General features: G+C 38.9%; 2 protein-coding genes across 2 annotated transcripts; both read right to left on the bottom strand.

The window, feature by feature from the left end:
* Positions 1-4,200: 4,200 nt before the first annotated feature.
* On the bottom strand, positions 4,201-8,168 carry LOC139474907 (perlucin-like protein). The gene is made up of 5 exons (XM_071258100.1): positions 8,092-8,168; positions 6,901-6,986; positions 4,906-4,996; positions 4,494-4,719; positions 4,201-4,283 (listed from the first exon to the last, which is right to left on the bottom strand). The coding sequence occupies exons 1-5, from the start codon at positions 8,138-8,140 to the stop codon at positions 4,256-4,258; spliced, it is 480 nt and encodes a 159-aa protein (XP_071114201.1). The 5' UTR covers positions 8,141-8,168; the 3' UTR covers positions 4,201-4,255.
* Positions 8,169-11,882: 3,714 nt separating this feature from the next.
* On the bottom strand, positions 11,883-13,572 carry LOC139475809 (perlucin-like). The gene is made up of 5 exons (XM_071259009.1): positions 13,521-13,572; positions 13,070-13,152; positions 12,558-12,648; positions 12,095-12,320; positions 11,883-11,910 (listed from the first exon to the last, which is right to left on the bottom strand). Exons 1-5 carry the CDS (start codon positions 13,570-13,572, stop codon positions 11,883-11,885), a joined length of 480 nt encoding a protein of 159 aa, XP_071115110.1.
* Positions 13,573-19,208: the final 5,636 nt, after the last annotated feature.

Below are 19,208 nucleotides of genomic sequence, written 5' to 3'. Positions count from 1 at the left end.
GAGGAATTTTGAAAATTGTATTCTAATTTGGGAACATTGACTTCATGTGCTGCAGGGGGCACGGGTGGCCCAGTCGTCTAAGGCGCCGCGATTCGCGGTGCAGAGTTGCGTCCCTTGGGCACGCCAGAAACCTGTGATTGTGGGTTTGAATCCCGGTTCGCCCCGATTATGTTTCTAGATTTGTCAGCACCATACCCGTGCTCGTGGGTTTCACTGAAGTGGTAAACGTCTGAGACCTGTTCACTTCGGGCTTTCCTCCCACATTAAGCTGACACGCCGTGATATAACTGGAATACTGTTAAACGCGGCGTAAAACCCAACTCACTCACTCACTCACTCATGTGCTGCAGGCTTGGGACTTTCTGCACCAAGCTGCCGCAATGTCAAAAGAAATTCAAATTTTGACATGACAGATTAGCTATTGTCATATAATTGAGTGGTCGTTAACTTCTTTTGAGTGGTATATTTTGAACTGTCAACTCCCTTTATATATATGTGCGAAATATACCCCAAATGAGATATTTAGGATAGCAATTGTATACCTATGTTCATAATGGTTTTTTTTCAAGAAGTTGAATATATTGTTGGTGATGCTAATGCATTTGACATGTTTGACAAGTTTTGATGATGTTGATGCAGTCTTTGTTAGGTGATGGTGGGGTTCCAAATATATGTGGTAAAAAATGCTTGTAACAGTCCATTCTTATAGTGCTAGCACATTGATCATGAGATACCATGCCGCAGTTTAACTTCATTACCCCACTCAGTCAGATTATACTTACTGTGCCGACAAGTCCTTTATTTATCTCTTGATGCCATATGCCCAATTTCATTCAAATTAGATCTTAGTTCTCGCTACTGCTTCAGATCCTTGCAGATCTGGGTTAGAAAAGGTCTTCAGCTACTCATGCTTACTGTAAAAGGCGACTATGCTTGTCGTAAGAGGCGACTAACATGATCGGGTGGTCAGACTCGCTGACTTGGTTGATGCATGTCCAGACTCAATTATTTACAGACTGTCGTCCTATGGCCAGAATAGTATTAAGTATGACGTTAAACAACAAACAAACAAACAAATTATTGCCGAACACCAGGTAGAGTAACCAAGCAATACACATACATCATGTCTATCACTAATACAGTGCAAGGTTGACATGTATAATTGTGTCAAATGAATTGTAGAGTACTTGGTATATACTATTTACTGTTGATTGATAGAATAAACATGCTCTGACATGTAGAGTTTTAAAAAATAATATCATTGCCGGGCTGCCACCAGGACCCACAGACTTCATAAGCTGCAGGCCCTGTGTAGGTTTCTATAGGTCCTCGAATATTTGAGTCAAAGTTGAATGAAAACTTTAAATGCTTTAAATTTATAATAAAGAATAGACATGCGTCCTGAACAAAACATCCCTTTACTGTCAAACAATAGCCGTGAAGGAATGTTATCTTATCAATACCAAAACAGAAATCTTCGGCTTCAAACAATAAAAGAATTGGTTCTCAGGCAGTGGATTTTGAAAATATACTGCCGGCGCGCAGTGTGTTTTTTGTGTGTGCTTTTAAAAAAAACAAAAACAGTTGTGTACAATCAGCCTGGGAAAGGGCCTCCCTGCATAAATGTATTCATTGATGAGTAAAATATTGAAATATTTAAGATGTATTTTTGTTATAAATGGAAATAAAAATGAACCGTGCTACTGTCACACCCATTCGACAGAGTGTGTCGCTGGTCGTGCCGCTACTGTTAAATCAATCAGACAGGCGAATAGCATAAGGACACCCGAAAAATAAAACTCCAAATAACCGCTTATCAAGCAGTCTTTACTTGTCATTTAAATTATGTATGTAATGCATAAATGCTCAGCTTTCTAAATCATCACAATCATGGCAAAGGCGGTGAACTCCCATGCATCATGATCCCGTAATACTATTACAATCCTTTTGTTATATCAAACATAATTTTCTAGAATTATTAATTTTGTAAAATTAATCTCATAATTATCAAGATTATGAATGATTTTAAACTTAAGGGTTACCATCGCGCTGTTGTTTGTCAATAAATAAAAATCTGAATTTAAATTCGGTTAAATTTAGGATATCGGGGATGTTAATATAAAAATCATTATATTTTAATCATTCGGTGCCTTTGTACTTGCATGTTGTAAAACTCGTCTGCTTTGGGATAAACATGAGAAAGGGAACAGGGCTAGGCCCGACACAAGATCTACCTCCCACCTGCTTACAGGCAGGCAGTTATTTCGACATGTCTAGTAAGCTGTTAATGTTTTCAAGCGGATCACTCATTGGTTATGTGAGATGAATTGTCGTTTAACGTCGCATTCAAAATTATTGTACTTACAGAGCGCTGTGCATGTGGCTGCTTGTACTAGTCCGGTTTAGTATTGATAGTGCTGCCCACTCAGACACAATATTCAGACATCCGAGCCGACAAGTCCTTGTTTTATCCTCTAAATGCCGAACACCAGGAAGGGGAACAACAGGTAGCATATTTTAAAGTCTGTTAGTATTACATAGTCGGGAATCGATATCATGACCAGTCATAATGTGAATGAGCAATCAACAATGAAGGATGCCCCCTAAAATATTTATTGGCTCAGAGGATAGGGTTTTTTCTTCACCACGTTGATGGATCCATGTAGTGGAGCTGTTTATAAGCCTTGGATTGTCTGTTTTACAAGCCTTTGCTCATGTCATTCTTGGACAAGCCTGAAGTCAGCTTGTAGTCATGTTGACCATGTTACTACAGTGTCAGTGCATGTTGGTATTGTGAAAAAGCAATTTGAATACGTAACTGTAAATTACCATCATGTTCATAGAGTACATGGTTCATAAACTGTGGAGCATAGTTCACTTGATTGCAGGATTACCAGAGCATGTGAATGGACAACTTAGCATCAACAGATATTTACCAAATAGTTTAATGTTTTTATGAAGGTGTTCACATGACTTGATGCACCTGGCAAAGGTAGACCGATTTTATTACAATATAGATCTTTATTATCGATCAGGTATTTCAAATGGTACCAATACTCAACTCATGCTCATGGATAAACAGTAGTTTCGCAAAATGTGTTCGCAAATATGTCAATACAGTAAACTATGGATTACTATATTGACAGTCTGTAGATAATCGATTCTGGAACAGACAGTCGAGTGCTTGATATCAAGAGCATCAATCTATGAAATTGTGGTACGATGATATGCATCAACCAAGTCAGCGACCACCCGCTCCTGTTAGCCGCCTTTAACGACAAGCATAGTCGCCTTTTACGACAATCACTCAGGAATATTCCAGTTATATGACGGTGGTCTGTAAATCACCGAGTCTGGACCAGTTGTATTAGGTCAAGATTGACGTGTAAACGTGATTTGATACCTCGCAACGGGACAGTAGAACGCATGTCTATCATACTTTGGGACGCTTCCGTGGCCTATTTGTAGAGCGTCTGCTCTGATGATACGATAATCTCCCTGATGCTACAAGATTCTACTGATGACACGAGAATATCCCTCGTGATTCGAGAATATCCTTGGTGATACGAGAATCTCCCTGACGATACGATAATCTCCCTGATGATACGAGAATCTCCCTGATGTAACGAGAATATCCTTGGTGATACGAGAATCTCCCTGATGATACGAGAATCTCCCTGATGATACGATAATCTCCCTGATGCATATGTTACGAGAATATCCTTGGTGATACGAGAATCTCCCTGATGATATCACTTAAACTTGTCTGAGGAAGTATTAAGCGTTATGTTTTATGTTTTAAATCTTTTTATATTGCGTTTATAAAAATGGAGTTAAACAATTCACCTCGTGATATCATGAACATGTGGCCTGTGCGAATATGATCTGTTTCTATACTTTCACCAATTGGCATTTTTACTGATTGTTACTTCGTGTTGCTGTGACACTGAGGAGAATTATCTGCATGCAGGGATCGTGCAGTAAATGTCCATTGTCCAATTGAATGCATACTTCTGCAGTTTCGAGTATTTGAGAAAGGTTTTGTAGGTTTGATGTCTGAAATTGTAATAGCATTATGCAACAGTTTGCCATTGTATAGTAGAATCCATCTAAGTTCACCTTTACAACATTTGAGTGAAGATGCTGGTTCGGATGTCAATGTACTCTAAGGTAAAAGAAAATGTTTTACCATGTTTTACACTTTAATATGAGAACATTTTATGTACTGTATGTTACATGTACTGTCGCATTTTGGTTATCCAACAAGGCTTCCGTCTGTAATCCTGAAATTTAAAGGAATATTATGCATCTGACAGAGTGACATAAGGTATCAATTGGCGATATATGCAGCCTTAGACAATTAAAAATTGACAAAACATATCTGTGAGTCCATGATAGCCAAAATGCAATCTAGAAAGAAACACATTCCTAATAATTGTATAGTGTACTTGCGGAACAAACTCAAAAGAGGGAAAATCACCATCAAATCATACTTTTTTTCGCAGATGAACTTCTCGCGAGTGTGGCAAGGGTAATCGGCCCATTTGTAATTGTAGCCGGGCCATATGGCCAGGCAGTCTCCACAGGTTGCACAACCTTGTGGCTCGCCGGATGCCCAGTCAGTGTATGACACACGTTCTCCACTTGGGGCCCACTTCCATATTCCCTCTATCTCCATGTCAGAGCCACCTATCCACGTCTGCATATTGGCACCAATATCTGCGTGTGCAATAAAAACCAACCATGTACATAATCTGTAGTATCAATGTTGAAACAATTTATTACAAATGAAATGAAACACAAATGAAACTGTATTCGATTTTGCAGTCACGCCTCATCTAATAAAATAGACTTAAAACGTAAAATATAAAGTGTACATTCATGCATGTGCGCGTTAATTATTACCGCCAAACACCTTCAGATAGCCTTGTATGAATGCATTTTCTTCTGCAGTCTCGATAGCTGCTAGTACCGCTCCACGCGCCACACATTGTTGCTGAAATACGTTAAGATTTGAAGACATTGATCACAAGTGTACCTGGGATGATATTGTGTACATGTAAAACATTTGATATCAATATATATACACATATACATTTATGATACACAAGTAACCATCAAAATGGTTCATTTCAGCAATCCTTCACAGCACACCTGACAAGATAATGCAACCCACATTGTGACATAATTAGTCACCACTATAACGTCATTGGAGGGGTGTGTGGGGGGTGGGTGAGGGGCAGGGGCAGGGGCGTGCAATATATGTTCTTTTCATTTACGTCGACATGTTTTGGATACATTAATGTTCACATTTTCGTTTTAGCCATAAGCCCAGTTTACTAAAACAAAAATGGTCCCAGTTTAATGTCGCTTAAACCTGCCTGTCTGATTACATGCACCTGCCTATTTCAAACATGGTCACTATGAAATGCCGTTTGTATTTGTTTCGTATGTCATTATTGAATGGTACGACTCTTGCTGAAAATTTGCTTGATCAGGGTTACAACCTTCAATGCCTCATCGCAGTTTTCAAAAGGTTAAATGGTAGACATGTGCAGAACATTTACAAATTTGACGCATCAGTGACAAAAGTATTGTTTGATGGAGTTACATACATTGATTTGTTCCCGTGTTTGTTTCCAGGTTAACAACTGATTTGCTGTTGCATGTGTTAGTGAAGGATGACACCGGTGGTGCAGGATTCGTTTATGTTTTCGTAAACACCTCGTATCATGACTATTTGATTATCATTAATAAACACATGCCAATTATATAGTCGGGATCGTACAATATGCACCTCTTTTAGCAGATATTTCTTATAATTATGGAACCGGTTTGTGCGCTTATATTTACAAAAATAACATGACATGGTTGGTGCAGTTAGTTCACTTACGGATTGCAGGATGTTGGATATTGGATGTATAGTTAACCATACACAACTGACATGGAATGGAACACGAGCAGCAGTCCACTACGGTGCAGAGTATGAATATAATGCGGAAGGTTGTGTGGACTGTTCATCTCCGATAATGAAATGAAAACAAAGCCGTCAGTGTATGGTGTTCTTGCTTTTCCACAAGATGTCAAATAAAGATTGTCTTTCTGTGTAAGTTTCAAAAATGTTTAACTCTGAAAAAGAAGATATAGCTGTACGCGTACGAGCAGAACACTAAGTCTATATTAAAAGTATAGCATAAGTATAATATTCTAAAATATCAACATAAGTTCTCAAGTGTCCTTGGTTTAATGAGTAAATCACTTGCAACGATAATATAACCATTTGTTACTACTGAGGATTCAAACCCACCCAGCTGCCTAAACTTTTGTAGTTTTTATAGTTAATCTACATCCTGGCTCCTAATCACATGATCACAAGCACATGTTGTGGGTAGGACAGAAGGCCTCCATGTTGTCAAGAGGGTTCACGGGTGGTTTATGGCAGAACACAGATTTGTTTAATCATCACCAACGAATGTCTTATAACGGTAACGCTAACGCTTCAACGTGGTGAAAACGAAAATGTGAATAAACTTTTGGTGAGAGTATCGTACTGTGTTTCTTGCCGCAACAATAGCTTTTGTTTTGCATTTCTTTCTTCAATCCTCCAAAAAATTGTATTTCACAAAACCAAAATATATGAATGTGTGAAGCGGCAATGTTATTGCAATAATACAATGTTTAGAAAAGTAGTGCGTTTACGATACATATATGTTTGTCATAAAATGCATACTTTGTCCTCTCTTTATTGCTCAAAAAGTTATAGCTCAACAGATAACGAAGCATATCATTCTGACTAAAACAGTTCTCATTTCAAACATCTGTTAACTGATGGAGTACATATAAAAATATTTATATTTTGTGTATATGTACAACTTTTATGGATGTCAAATTGATACTCACGGATGCCTCCAGCCATGTCTCCGTGCTACCAATAAACATGTAACAGGAATTACCGTACCGGATCCATGCATCTGGACAGCAGTTGCCTGGGAATTAAGCATAGCCAGTATATATAGTGACCAATTTCATTACCAATGTTTATTGTGTGTGGTTCAAATGAAAGCATGTCATGATATTACGCTGGTATGGCTTAACAGTTGATATTTTGTACTTTTATTCCGATTTGCTTTGACTCTACCAACACGTATCTGATATCATTGCTCTTTCTTATGCACGAATATGATGGTTTGTGTCTGGTTAAATTGTTGCGACCCCCACCCCCAATTCCATTTTGAAGTTTGTGGCTCAATGTTAGGTTTATAGGAATAATGAACAAAACTTGTGAAAGTTTTGTTGTTTTTTTTCATCGAAGGTTACGTGTTAACTCTTAATGTATTATTTACATTAAAAGTAACTCCCCGCAACCCTTGATTTAAATTAATTCTTTACATTACGTTTTATTATCGTACATATCACCACGTATTGTACAATGTTCTTTTAAACAAAGTTTGATTGGAAATCTAGCGTATTTTTTGCTATATTTACATTTTTCATTGTATCCAATACATTTTGAACGAAATCGGACAATAACTACATCTCATTCAACCAGAGCCCCTCTTTCCGTATTAGGATAGTAACAGAAATGAGGTTGCCATGTAGCGTATCTTAAGATAACATTTGTAACACACTAAGTTTGTAAGAAATCGGTTAAAAGGGCCAGGGGTCATAAACCCTTTGACAAAACCTTGCATATAGCAACCAGGTGGTCGTTGCAAAGAGGGATTCTAAAGTTACATGAATGTCCGATAAGAATTATTTCATAATGACAACCCTAAATGTAAAAATAATGTTATTTGTCATGTCAACCCTTAATGTAAAAATCTGTTTACATTAAGAGTATTATTTAAATAAAGAGTTGAAACAAGGGTTAGCCCGCAACCCCAAATGTCATTTGTTGATCACATTTAAAGCATTTTTATTACATTAAGGGTTGTAATAAGGGTTAGCCCGCAACCCTTATTGTAATTGTTTTACATGTAGAGTATTTTGTGCATGAAGTGTTGAAACACAGCTCAAATATGCGTCAATACATGTATATGTACACATGAAAATCATATCCAAATGATTATGGACGATATTCTACGTTTGTACCTTCAATATCTCCTGTCTGAAGTAGTAGCAGGAAAATAAACACCAACATCCTGTTTAGTCGACAAACACATCCACCAACGAAATAGTGTCTTTATCTGAAATCAGTTTGATGTCATTGAATATAACATAACAGGTGTTCTCTTGAACAAACCTTTATCACATGAATGTTACCTTTCTAATGTGCAAGTTAATGTCTACGTGCACGTACATCAGTACTTTGTCGATGTCTCATATCTAGGTGTTCTAAATAATACAACATTAATTCCATTCTTTCTTGTCAAAGTGTTACGAAAACACAAATGTATACGAATAGGTAACTATAATGATAGCTTTGGATGGAAAAGCCAAATGTATAATTGGCGTTTATCCAAGGGTTTTGCCATTTGTAACCCCGTGGGCATCAATGGAGTTTTGTTCATTTACCTCAGAAAATTCCGTACATGTGTACATATTTCCGGTAATGTGAGAGGTAAAAAAACCCGAATCAATAAATGTTTTTGACAGAGACACAAATCAAAGTGTGAAGCATAATGACGCACTGTGATGCAAGAGTTTATTCCGTTGATGTACCGTTCAGGTTTATCCCTTACCTTGTTGTTGTAACTTGCTAAGTTCCCACATGGAATATCTTAAAGAGGTTTGTCTTTGATCCATTCAAGAACTAAATGCGAACTGATGCAGTCTATTTGCATCGGTCTGTTTTACTACCAGGAGTGGCTGGAAACTTCAGAGATTAACTTCGATGGACTGCGTAAACGGAGGTGGTTGCTAATTATTTTTTCAACATAATCCTCTCCGAGGTCTCCACACTTCTGCCAACGATGCTCGACTGTCGGGATCCAACTGGTGTAGAAGGCCGCCTCCGGGTGGTGTTAAACGTCATCCACAGCAGAAATAACGTCATCATCAGTAGCCTTTTGTTCCAGACAGTTCTTTACTCCGGTGAGAGTTCAAAGTCACGGTCATGCATTATTGGTTGGTAGAAACCGTGTGTGTTCACACTGAAGTAAGAGTGTTTGTCTTTATCACACATAAGTATGAGCTTACGACAAATATTCGTCAGTGGTGATATCTTGAAATATTATGTCATCTTGTTTCTGTTTGATGAAAATATAAATCGAAATTACATCGGTTTACAAACGAATTTCAGTTTCCCTTGATATATCATCTCAAATCACTTCCGACCAATTGCAATATCCTCGGAATTGCTTAAATCACAGATAGCATGAAAAATACACCATTGGCACTCTGTGTTGACCAGCAAATTGAGTTTAAAAGCGTACACTTAGTGGTAGCATGAACAGATGAAAATAAATAGTACGGAAACTTAACATAAGGCGATCTAGACGCTAATTAAACTATAATTATACCAGACATGACTGCTTCACAAATAACTGCATAATACCGGGATAAAAGTTTGGATTATACATTACCATTTAAACAATTTGATATTATATCATTTGAATGACATACACGTAACAAACGATAATGCAGCGCATCACTTTGACATTTTTGTTTGTTGGATTGTTGTTTAACTCCGTACTCCGTACTCCGCTGGTTTGTAAATAATCGAGTCTGGACAAGAGAATCCAGTGATTGGTATCATGAGCATCGATCAACGCATTCGGGATACAATATCATGCGTCAACCAAGTTAGCGAGCCTGACCACCCGATCCTGCATCGGTGATAAAATTAGAAGGGGAGAACCGCGACCAGCCGCAACAGATATTCTCCTCCCACCTATTACATTTTTGTTACTATTTCGGTATATCATTCATATCTAGGCTGAAACGCATACTAGCTGAAAGTGTTCTGATTACGGCTGCAGTCTTTATTGTTCCATTTTATATCTGGGTAGTCTGTAAAAAATTGATGCTTGGTCAGTTAAACAAGGGTTTGATATGAGGATCAATGACCTACATCATTGGGGTGTGGTGACACATAAAACGTCATGTTACACATTGTGTTATTTTATGGAATAATGTGACCTATATATGTTTCTCACGGAATTCCTACGTGCAACTTGTATGAAAATTAATGTTAAACAAATAAATTCAAGGCTTTTGTTAATCAACGGCATATTTAGCAACACGTACATGTACTTTGAATGGCACTTCCAAATCCATTTTCTAGCTCATGTTAAGTAAAAGGATTCGTCAACGTGCTCATCCCTCTTTGTGTCCAAAATCACCCAAAACCTCTTCCCAGAAGCTAATGTAACATTACAAGGTTGCTGAACAAAATACTCCTCACAACTACTCACTTCCCCGTTTAGAAATCTATCAAACACGCACCTGCTGCTGTATAGGCCAGTGAGTTACCGGCGGGAATTGGCACATATGTCAATGTAAAGCTATCTAAGATACCGTTAGATGTGAACAATACGGGAATACCAAATGTCAGTTTGACTGATAAGGGGCGTCACTAAGGTATGACCTTCGCCGAACCATACCTCACATGTTAGGAGACATGTTGTGACACATACACTGAACTGGTAATATCGCATTAACATTTGCAGAAGTTTTTTGCAAACTATGTGTTTGTTTTTGTTGTTAACGACACACTCAGCAATATTCCAGCTCGAGTATATAACGTCGTATTAATACTGATAACAACAACACATAATGTAGATATCGAACAACCGTGTGCTTTACACTAATCCTGGGGATAACTTTTCCCAATCACTATATATGAAGCATGGTCAGACACGCCCACCACAAAAATAATGTCCTTTCATCTTGCTTCGGTATGGCGCCATGTTTTCATGTACATGTAGGTTACACTATGGGTGTTTCTATTGGCCAAAAATTTATCGTATGTTGGTTTTCTCATACTCATATTAGTCTATCTAGATGTCGGACGTAAAGCAGCATTCTGTCGCTATCTCATGTCGAGGTGTATTTAGTAATATTGCTTTAAAATTATTACGAAAAAAATAATGTGTAGCCATTATGAATACAAGCGTCGAATTCTAACATAACTTCAAAAGTTTAAAAAAACTATTTTAGTCGGTGTAATAGATAAAACCACGGTCATTCTGGCTGCTTCCTAACCTCGTTATTATGCAGAACGTAATGTCATATTTAAGTATCAAAATGGCATAATATAGAGAATAAAGGTAAACAACTAAATAGCATTCCTCCCTAGTGAGGGCAAACGCTACATATTTTGCCACTATTTTCACCCACCGCCAGCTGAATGTTGTTTAAAATTGCAGCACAGAATATTCAGTTCATGTCACGACAGCATCTATGTCATAGTGATCTTACTGACATGCCCTCAACCGCCAATCCAGAGAAACTTCTTTTATTATGTTGTCACCTTTCACCGACATTAAGACAGCATAGGTGTAAAGTGAACACGGAATTAAATATAAGATTGTTTGAATTTACTTAAACCCACTCTCTGTTTTAAGACGCTGGCTATGGCTGACGGTTCGAAATGGAGGCATGATTCCATGTGGCAATTAACAAACTAAACATTTGGACCTTGAAGCCGATATCTCTCTACTCAATGTCTGAACAGAATAAAATATATTCTCTATTTTGTGTATTTAAAAGTAAGAGAGAAATGTGACATTTCTGCTGTAAACCTGGTATACCTATAATGTAGATGATGAATTGAGCAATGTCGATTATGCCTATGGTTGTTAGTTCTATGAATAATTAAAAAAAACAAATAGTTGTTATGTTTAAAAATATTTATTAATCATTTTCACATAGTTTCTGTATGCGAATAGCTTTTGGTATAATGATAGTTTTGGTGGAACAGCAAGGTGTACAATTGATGTTTATCCAATGATGTTGCCATTCGGAATCCTGTGGACATAAATGGAGTTATTACCTCAGAAAATTCCGTACATGTATACATATTTCCGGTAATGCGAGAGGAAAAACCATCAGAATCAATACATGTTAATTGACAGAGACACATATAAAAATGTGGCATTATGACGTACTGTGATAGAAGGGTTTAGAAACAGAATCTATGTGTATGCACTACCTTCTTTCGCACATGAAACTCTCCTCATGATAACATGGGTAATCTCCCCAGTGATAGTTGTAGCCGGGCCATATAACCAGGCAATCTCCACAGGTAGGACAACCAGCTGGCTCGCTCAGGTCCCAGTCAACATAGGTCAGTCTGTTCCCACTCGGGGACCATCTCCACACACCTTCCACCTGCGCGTCTGTACCACCGATCCACGTAGGGATATTAGCACCAAGACCTGGATACGCATGTACATTTCTGAATGAACGCATGACAAACACAACCATAAATTATTCACCTTTACAAATATCTTGTGTGCCTTGCATAGTAAGTCTTGATAGTCGTTTCCTGTTGCAAATACATTACGTGACAATACTGACGTAAATGTAGGGGGCTTCTATGACCTTTAGATGTATATCTAAGCTTTGAACTGCAAATGGTACCTAATTCTTATTATAAAGGACATGTCATTTACCTGCGAACATCCGTAGGTAGTCCCGTATGAAGGTATTTTCAGCCCCAGATTCAATAGCTACCAACACTGCTCCACGTTCCGCACAAATTTGCTGAAACAGATTGATATCTCTGTGAGGATTGCATGTCCCTGCGCAACACTCTTGTGTCAATTACTTTGTACATCCGTATATGTGTGAACAACCAGGTAAAACACGACCGAGGATTGTTACCTATGCTACCCTTGGGAAATATTCCCCCGTACACCAAACTTTACAAGAGCACCCGCTAACGAGGATTTCGTGGTTATAATGTGTGAAACTGCTGATTGTTTTTCGGTATGGATCTTTTTTCATGCTACCAGCCACTAGTCTGTCGGACCAGTCTCATTATGTACAGACTGCCGTGATGTAGCTCGAATATTGCTGTATACTGTGTAAAACCAAAAGAAATGCCAACATAATAGTTGGTTGTGTCATATACACAGATTTACTTCTACTACTCTGGTAGCTTGGGATATCATACTGTACCTACAGCAGCCCTCAGCCACGTTGCCTTGGTTGCTACAAACATGTAACAGGAGTCACTATGCCGGATCCATCCGTCTGGACAACATCCTGGAGAATATGTGTTGTGACATTAACGAATCATCGTAAGTTTATTATGACTGCACTAACAGATATGCACATAGTGCTAATTGAATTTTCGACACTGAGAGAAAGTTTAATGATATCAACCTATTGCTGATCATAATTAACGACTTTCCTGTTCTACGTCTGAAAATAGAACATTCATATGATCAATTTAAGAACATATTCCAGTCGGGATACCATGTCAAGGGAGATTAATAATACCTTATAGATAACAAATAGATAAATACATACAATTATATATCGCTGATATATCAGGTCACTAACAGTTGTAAACACACGATCCTTGTCCATCTTTTCGGAATGTCCTGCCACACTCCTGTACTTTGCATTACCTTGGACAGTGGTGGTCACCAGCACAATCAGGAATAGGAAGAACAACGTCATTTTGTCGTGGCAAATGTAAAATGTAACGAAAATCTATATCCAGCTTATCTTATTCGATTATCCTGGTTGCTTGGTCACGTGATACATACATTTGCGTACATTTACGTACTGCTGCGATACGTCCACATTGTCCCCAAATGTAATTTAAATCTCACCCCATTAAACCAGATTTGACTATTTGTCATTTCAGCTCTTACATGTTTATCTTTAGGCAAGAAGAATTTGTTGATAGATCAATGGTTTGTTTTGTATTGTTTAAACATTGATCAAACAGCTTCAGAGCAAGAGTCATATGTCACTCTTTGAAAGCTTGGTAGAAAGAGCATGATCAATTGTACCTCAAAAGATATGAAATGTAGGCACCAAGGGCTGCAGGAACATTGCTCGACATAAAGGGAAAGTTGACAATTGAAAAGTTGAAGTCATCTCTCTTGTCATATAGCCCTGTTGGTAGTGTTTTGTCACTCTTTATCTTTATGCACAGATCTAAATTAGAAACAGATGAGGCGGTCTCACTGGTGTCTTTTATTTCTAGTTCAGGTGGGTAGGGATTTAGCTATTTGATGGTCATTGAACGATATTAGATCATCGATATACGAGTACATAAAAAGTAAAATTAATTTCTTGGCCAAATTACCTTGTTTTGACTTTGCCGATCCAAATAGAAATTCAGATTTATATGCATAAATTAATAAATCAGCAAGAAGGGGCACACCATTGGTGCCCATGGGGATACCTACCGAAATGTCTTACCCCAAATGGCACTCGTGAAGAGCAACCTCCTCGTGGTGAGTGCTGGGTAACGCTAATAGCTCTTCCCCCGTGTGGAACCGGGGCAGAATATTTCCACAGCCTCCCATTGCTGGTCGTATGAGGCGACTAAAATGGGCAACCTGTTTGCCGTGGGTTGCGTCCCTGTGTCGGCGGAGGACGGGAGTCTGGTAGTTGAGGGCACTGGTTCCTGGAACTGTGTTCCTTTGCCCAACACACTACTTCGACCCTTACTTCGCCTAGACGGGTGGTAAGATGGGCCCGGTCTTATCAATCGGCTGGTCATGCCAGGCCCTGTGCGTAATATTGTGTATGCACAACTGTGTTGTATTTTGATGTATATTTTGGTCTTGGCCGTGAATAACTTGTGTGAATTCTCCATTTTGGATTGAATAAATTGCCTAGAGTCTTACGCCAGAAGGCGGTGGCTCATGGGCCAATCTGGTGATGTTGACCTCTGTATTCTGTATGTCTCCAGTTTCTTGTCATGGACTGAACCTTCCTGGCACTACATCTGGTAGATAAATATAGCTATTCACGTCATATTTGCTGGAGTATACCATCCCTGTATCCCTGGTGTTTGCATCCTGGATATCCGGTGCAATATAACACTGTCCTTGTTGACACTCGATGGCGGGTGGGGAACAGGGGTGCTGAATCTTTTCCTTTTCAACATGGCTCTCCCACAATCTGGTTCATCTCGTAATTAAAAAAAGAGACGTCTTGAGGAAATTGAAATTTCAGCTGGAAATCGTTCTCAAAATATTGATTCCTGGGCTAAATTCCTGGTGATTGAGGCTACTGATAACCTACCCATCAAATTGAATCCTTTTGCTGTTTCTAAGGCTGTATCCGGGATTTGCGGTGTAGTCAAGAACGTCACCCGTCTCCGTAGTGGTTCGCTTCTTGTGGAGTGTGCACGGAGACAGCAATCTCTCAATCTTTTATCTATTTCTACATTTGCCAATATTGAGGTTGCTGTGTCTGTGCACAGAACATTAAATTCATGTCGAGGCATTGTTCGTGACAGGGCTCGTTGTCTGTCCGACATGTCTGAAGAAGAAATCGCTACGGAGTTGGAAGACCAGGCTGTTACTGCGGTTAAACGTTTCACGATAAAGAAAGATGGTGTCGTCACAAACACAAATACTTATCTCATGACGTTTGCCCGTACTTCTCTTCCCCAGTCAATTAAAGCTGGTTATTTCCACATCGGAGTGGATGTGTATGTCCCCAATCCACTCCGATGCTACAAGTGCCAACATTTCGGTCATGGTTCCAAATCTTGTCGTAATTCTGTGATATGTCATCGTTGTGGTGACAATCATGAGAGCACTGACTGTAATCATGATTTGAAATGTGCTAACTGTTCTGGCTCACATGTTGCTTCATCTAAATCTTGCCCCGTGTGGCAAATGGAATCTAAAATCATGAAACTAAAATGTGAAAGAAACATCTCCTACGTGGATGCCAAAAAGCTCATCAAAGATCAGTCAACAACTCAATCTACTATTTCTTACTCTGCTGCAGTATCCCGCCCAGCAGCAACATCATCCATTTCGTGTCAGACTGACTTGACATGGGTCAAGTCAGAAGAACCTGTTGTTACTGTTCAAATCCATCGACCTATTCCTGCCACTCAATCTAGTTCAGGATCTCAGACTGAGATTCAACCTGAGAAACATTCTCAAACAACAGAACCAGTTACTCAGTCAAAAAAAGGGAAAAAGAAATTGAATAGAAAACAAGCACCGATCGTTCCTTCACCTTCAGAGGTTCCTTTACAGAACTCATTTGGGCCTCTGGACATGGAGGTTACTCTGTCCTCTCAGGACAGGCGGAGGAGTAGTTCCTCCTCACATTCACGCGAGCGGTCTCCAATTGAGCCACCATGACTCAATTATCCAACATAATCCAGTGGAATTGCAGAGGACTTAGGCATAATTTTAATGAGATACAGTTATTATTACAGGATTTTCAACCGTCAGCATTGTGTCTTCAGGAAACATTCCTGAAAACTACAGATCAGTTCACCTTACGAAAGTACAATGACTATCATTCATTTTCTCCTCCAGGAGATAAAGCAACGGGAGGTTCTACTATCTTGGTGCGACAGGGGATAATACATAGTCCTGTCCCTCTACATACCAATCTTCAAACTGTTGCTGTTCGTCTTACTCTGCACATTGCTTTTACGCTGTGCTCTTTGTATATCCCTCCTTCTTCTGATCTTCGACAGTCTGATCTTCAAAATCTATATGACCAGCTCCCAAAGCCCTGTATCATCATGGGTGATCTGAACGGACACAATCCGCTTTGGGGAAGTGCAAATACAAGTTCTAAAGGAAAAGTCATTGAGGAATTTATTTCTAACAACAACCTGTGTATATTTAATGATGATTCTGCCACATATTTACATCCAGCCACGGGCTCGTATTCTGCCCTCGATCTGTCACTCACAGACTCAAACTTGTATAATGAATTTGCATGGTCAGGCCATGATGACCTCTGCGGGAGTGATCATTTTCCCACTATACTTAAAACTGTTAATCCTACTGATGAGCCACCATCATGTAGGTGGAACTTTGCCAAGGCTAATTGGTCCTTATATGAGGTACTGTGTACTGACAAAATAAAACATGATATTTTCAAGAATATTCCAGATCCGATACAGTTGTTTTCGGATTTACTAAATGACATTGCTGACCAAACCATTCCTAAGTCCTCTGCGAATCCCCATATTCGTAAACCATGGTTTACAAATGACTGCAAACAGGCCAGAAAGTGTAGGAAGAAAGCAGAACAATATTTTCGCCGACATCCTACAGTCCATAATTTGGATAGAGTTAAAATTACAAATGCCAAGGCACGACGTGCTTTTAAACAGCATAAGCGTCAATCTTGGAGGAACTATGTCTCCAAAATAAATTCCCGTACGCCCATGTCCAAGGTGTGGAACATGGTTCAGAAAATAAAAGGCAAAGGCTCAAAATCTTCTGTTCATCATCTTAAGGATGATGACACGTTATTAACAGATAAAACTGACATTGCCAATAAGCTTGGAGAAACGTTGGCAAAACATTCTTCAACATCTAATTATGTCCTGGAGTTTCAAAAAATTAAGAAACAACAGGAGAAGATCAAAGTAAATTTCACTTCTGATAATGGTGAAGACTATAATGAAGTCTTCTCATTACATGAGCTACACACCGCCCTTGGGCAAGCTCATGACACAGCAACGGGAGCTGACAACATACATTATCAGCTTTTAAAACATTTACCTGAATCCTGTCTGGAGACACTTTTAGATATATTTGATCAAATATGGATATCTGGGAATTTTCCTCCTTCATGGCATAATGCCATTGTAGTTCCGATACCAAAGCCTGGCCGGGATCATACTGATCCCTCTAACTATAGACCTATATCCTTAACAAGTTGCGTGTGTAAAACCATGGAGCGAATGGTGAATAATAGATTAATTTGGTATCTGGAAACCAATAATCTAATTACAAATATCCAATGTGGTTTCCGAAAAAATCGAAGTACTATCGACCATCTAGTACGATTAGAATCCTTTGTGAAAAATGCTATTGTAAACAAACAGCATGTCGTGTCAGTCTTTTTCGATCTTGAAAAGGCCTATGATACTACTTGGAAGCACGGCATTCTAAAGGATTTACAGGATTTTGGTTTGAGAGGCCGTTTACCTCATTTTATATCACAGTTTTTATCAGACAGGCAATTTCAAGTCCGAGTGGGTTCAACCCTGTCTGACCATTATACTCAGGATCAGGGTGTCCCACAAGGCAGTATTTTGTCTGTAACATTATTTAGTATCAAGATAAACAGTCTGTCAACCGTTTTGAATGATTCAGTTGATGGCTCGTTATTTGTGGACGATTTTAACATTTCTTGTCGCGGGAAAAACATGAACACTATTGAGAGACAACTGCAGTTGTGTCTCAATAAAATCCAGAAATGGTCGCTTGCTAACGGCTTTAAATTTTCTAAAACAAAAACTAATTGTATACACTTCTGCAGGAAATATAGACAGCACAAGGACCCTGAACTATTTCTATCTGGCACACCCATAAAGGTAGTTGAGGAGACCAAGTTCTTGGGGCTTATTTTTGACCGCCACCTGACATTCTTGCCACATATAAAATATCTCAAGGCAAAGTGCCTGAAAGCATTAGACTTATTGAAAGTCGTTTCAAACTCTAAGTGGGGAGGAGATCAGACAACCCTTCTCCATTTATACAGATCTTTGATCCGCTCAAAATTAGACTATGGTTCCATCATTTATGGTGGAGCCTGTAAAAGTAACTTACAAAAACTGGACTCAATTCATCACCAGGGCTTGAGGCTCTGTCTTGGAGCTTTCAGGACCTCTCCTGTTGACAGTCTCTATGTGGAGGCTGATGAGCCTTCATTAAAACAACGCCGTTTAAAACTTGCTTTACAATATCTCACAAAATTGAAATCGAATCCGTCCAATCCAGCCTATGATTGCATATTTAACCCTCCCTACGAGGACTTATTCCATACAAAACCGAAGCTGGTTCCTCCACTAGGGATCCGAATAAAACCTCATGTAACAGCAGCAAATATTGACCTTGATTTTGTTGCACCATACCGTTTACTCTCTACACCTCCTTGGCAACTAGTCCACCCCGTTGTAGATCTCACACTTACTAATTTTAAAAAATCGGACACAAATCAATTAGTCTTTCAGCAGGAATATATCCAGTTGAGATCAAAGTACGATTCTCACCGCTCCATTTTCACTGATGGATCCAAGGATGGTGGCAAAGTTGCCAGTGCTACCATCGTTGGATCAAAAACTATTTCTTCCAGATTAC

This window comes from Haliotis cracherodii, unplaced genomic scaffold (genome assembly GCF_022045235.1).
Source record: "Haliotis cracherodii isolate W230 unplaced genomic scaffold, xgHalCrac1.p SCAF_3, whole genome shotgun sequence".
Lineage (NCBI taxonomy): Eukaryota > Metazoa > Mollusca > Gastropoda > Lepetellida > Haliotidae > Haliotis > Haliotis cracherodii.
This window is presented reverse-complemented; position numbering and strand designations above follow the sequence as displayed.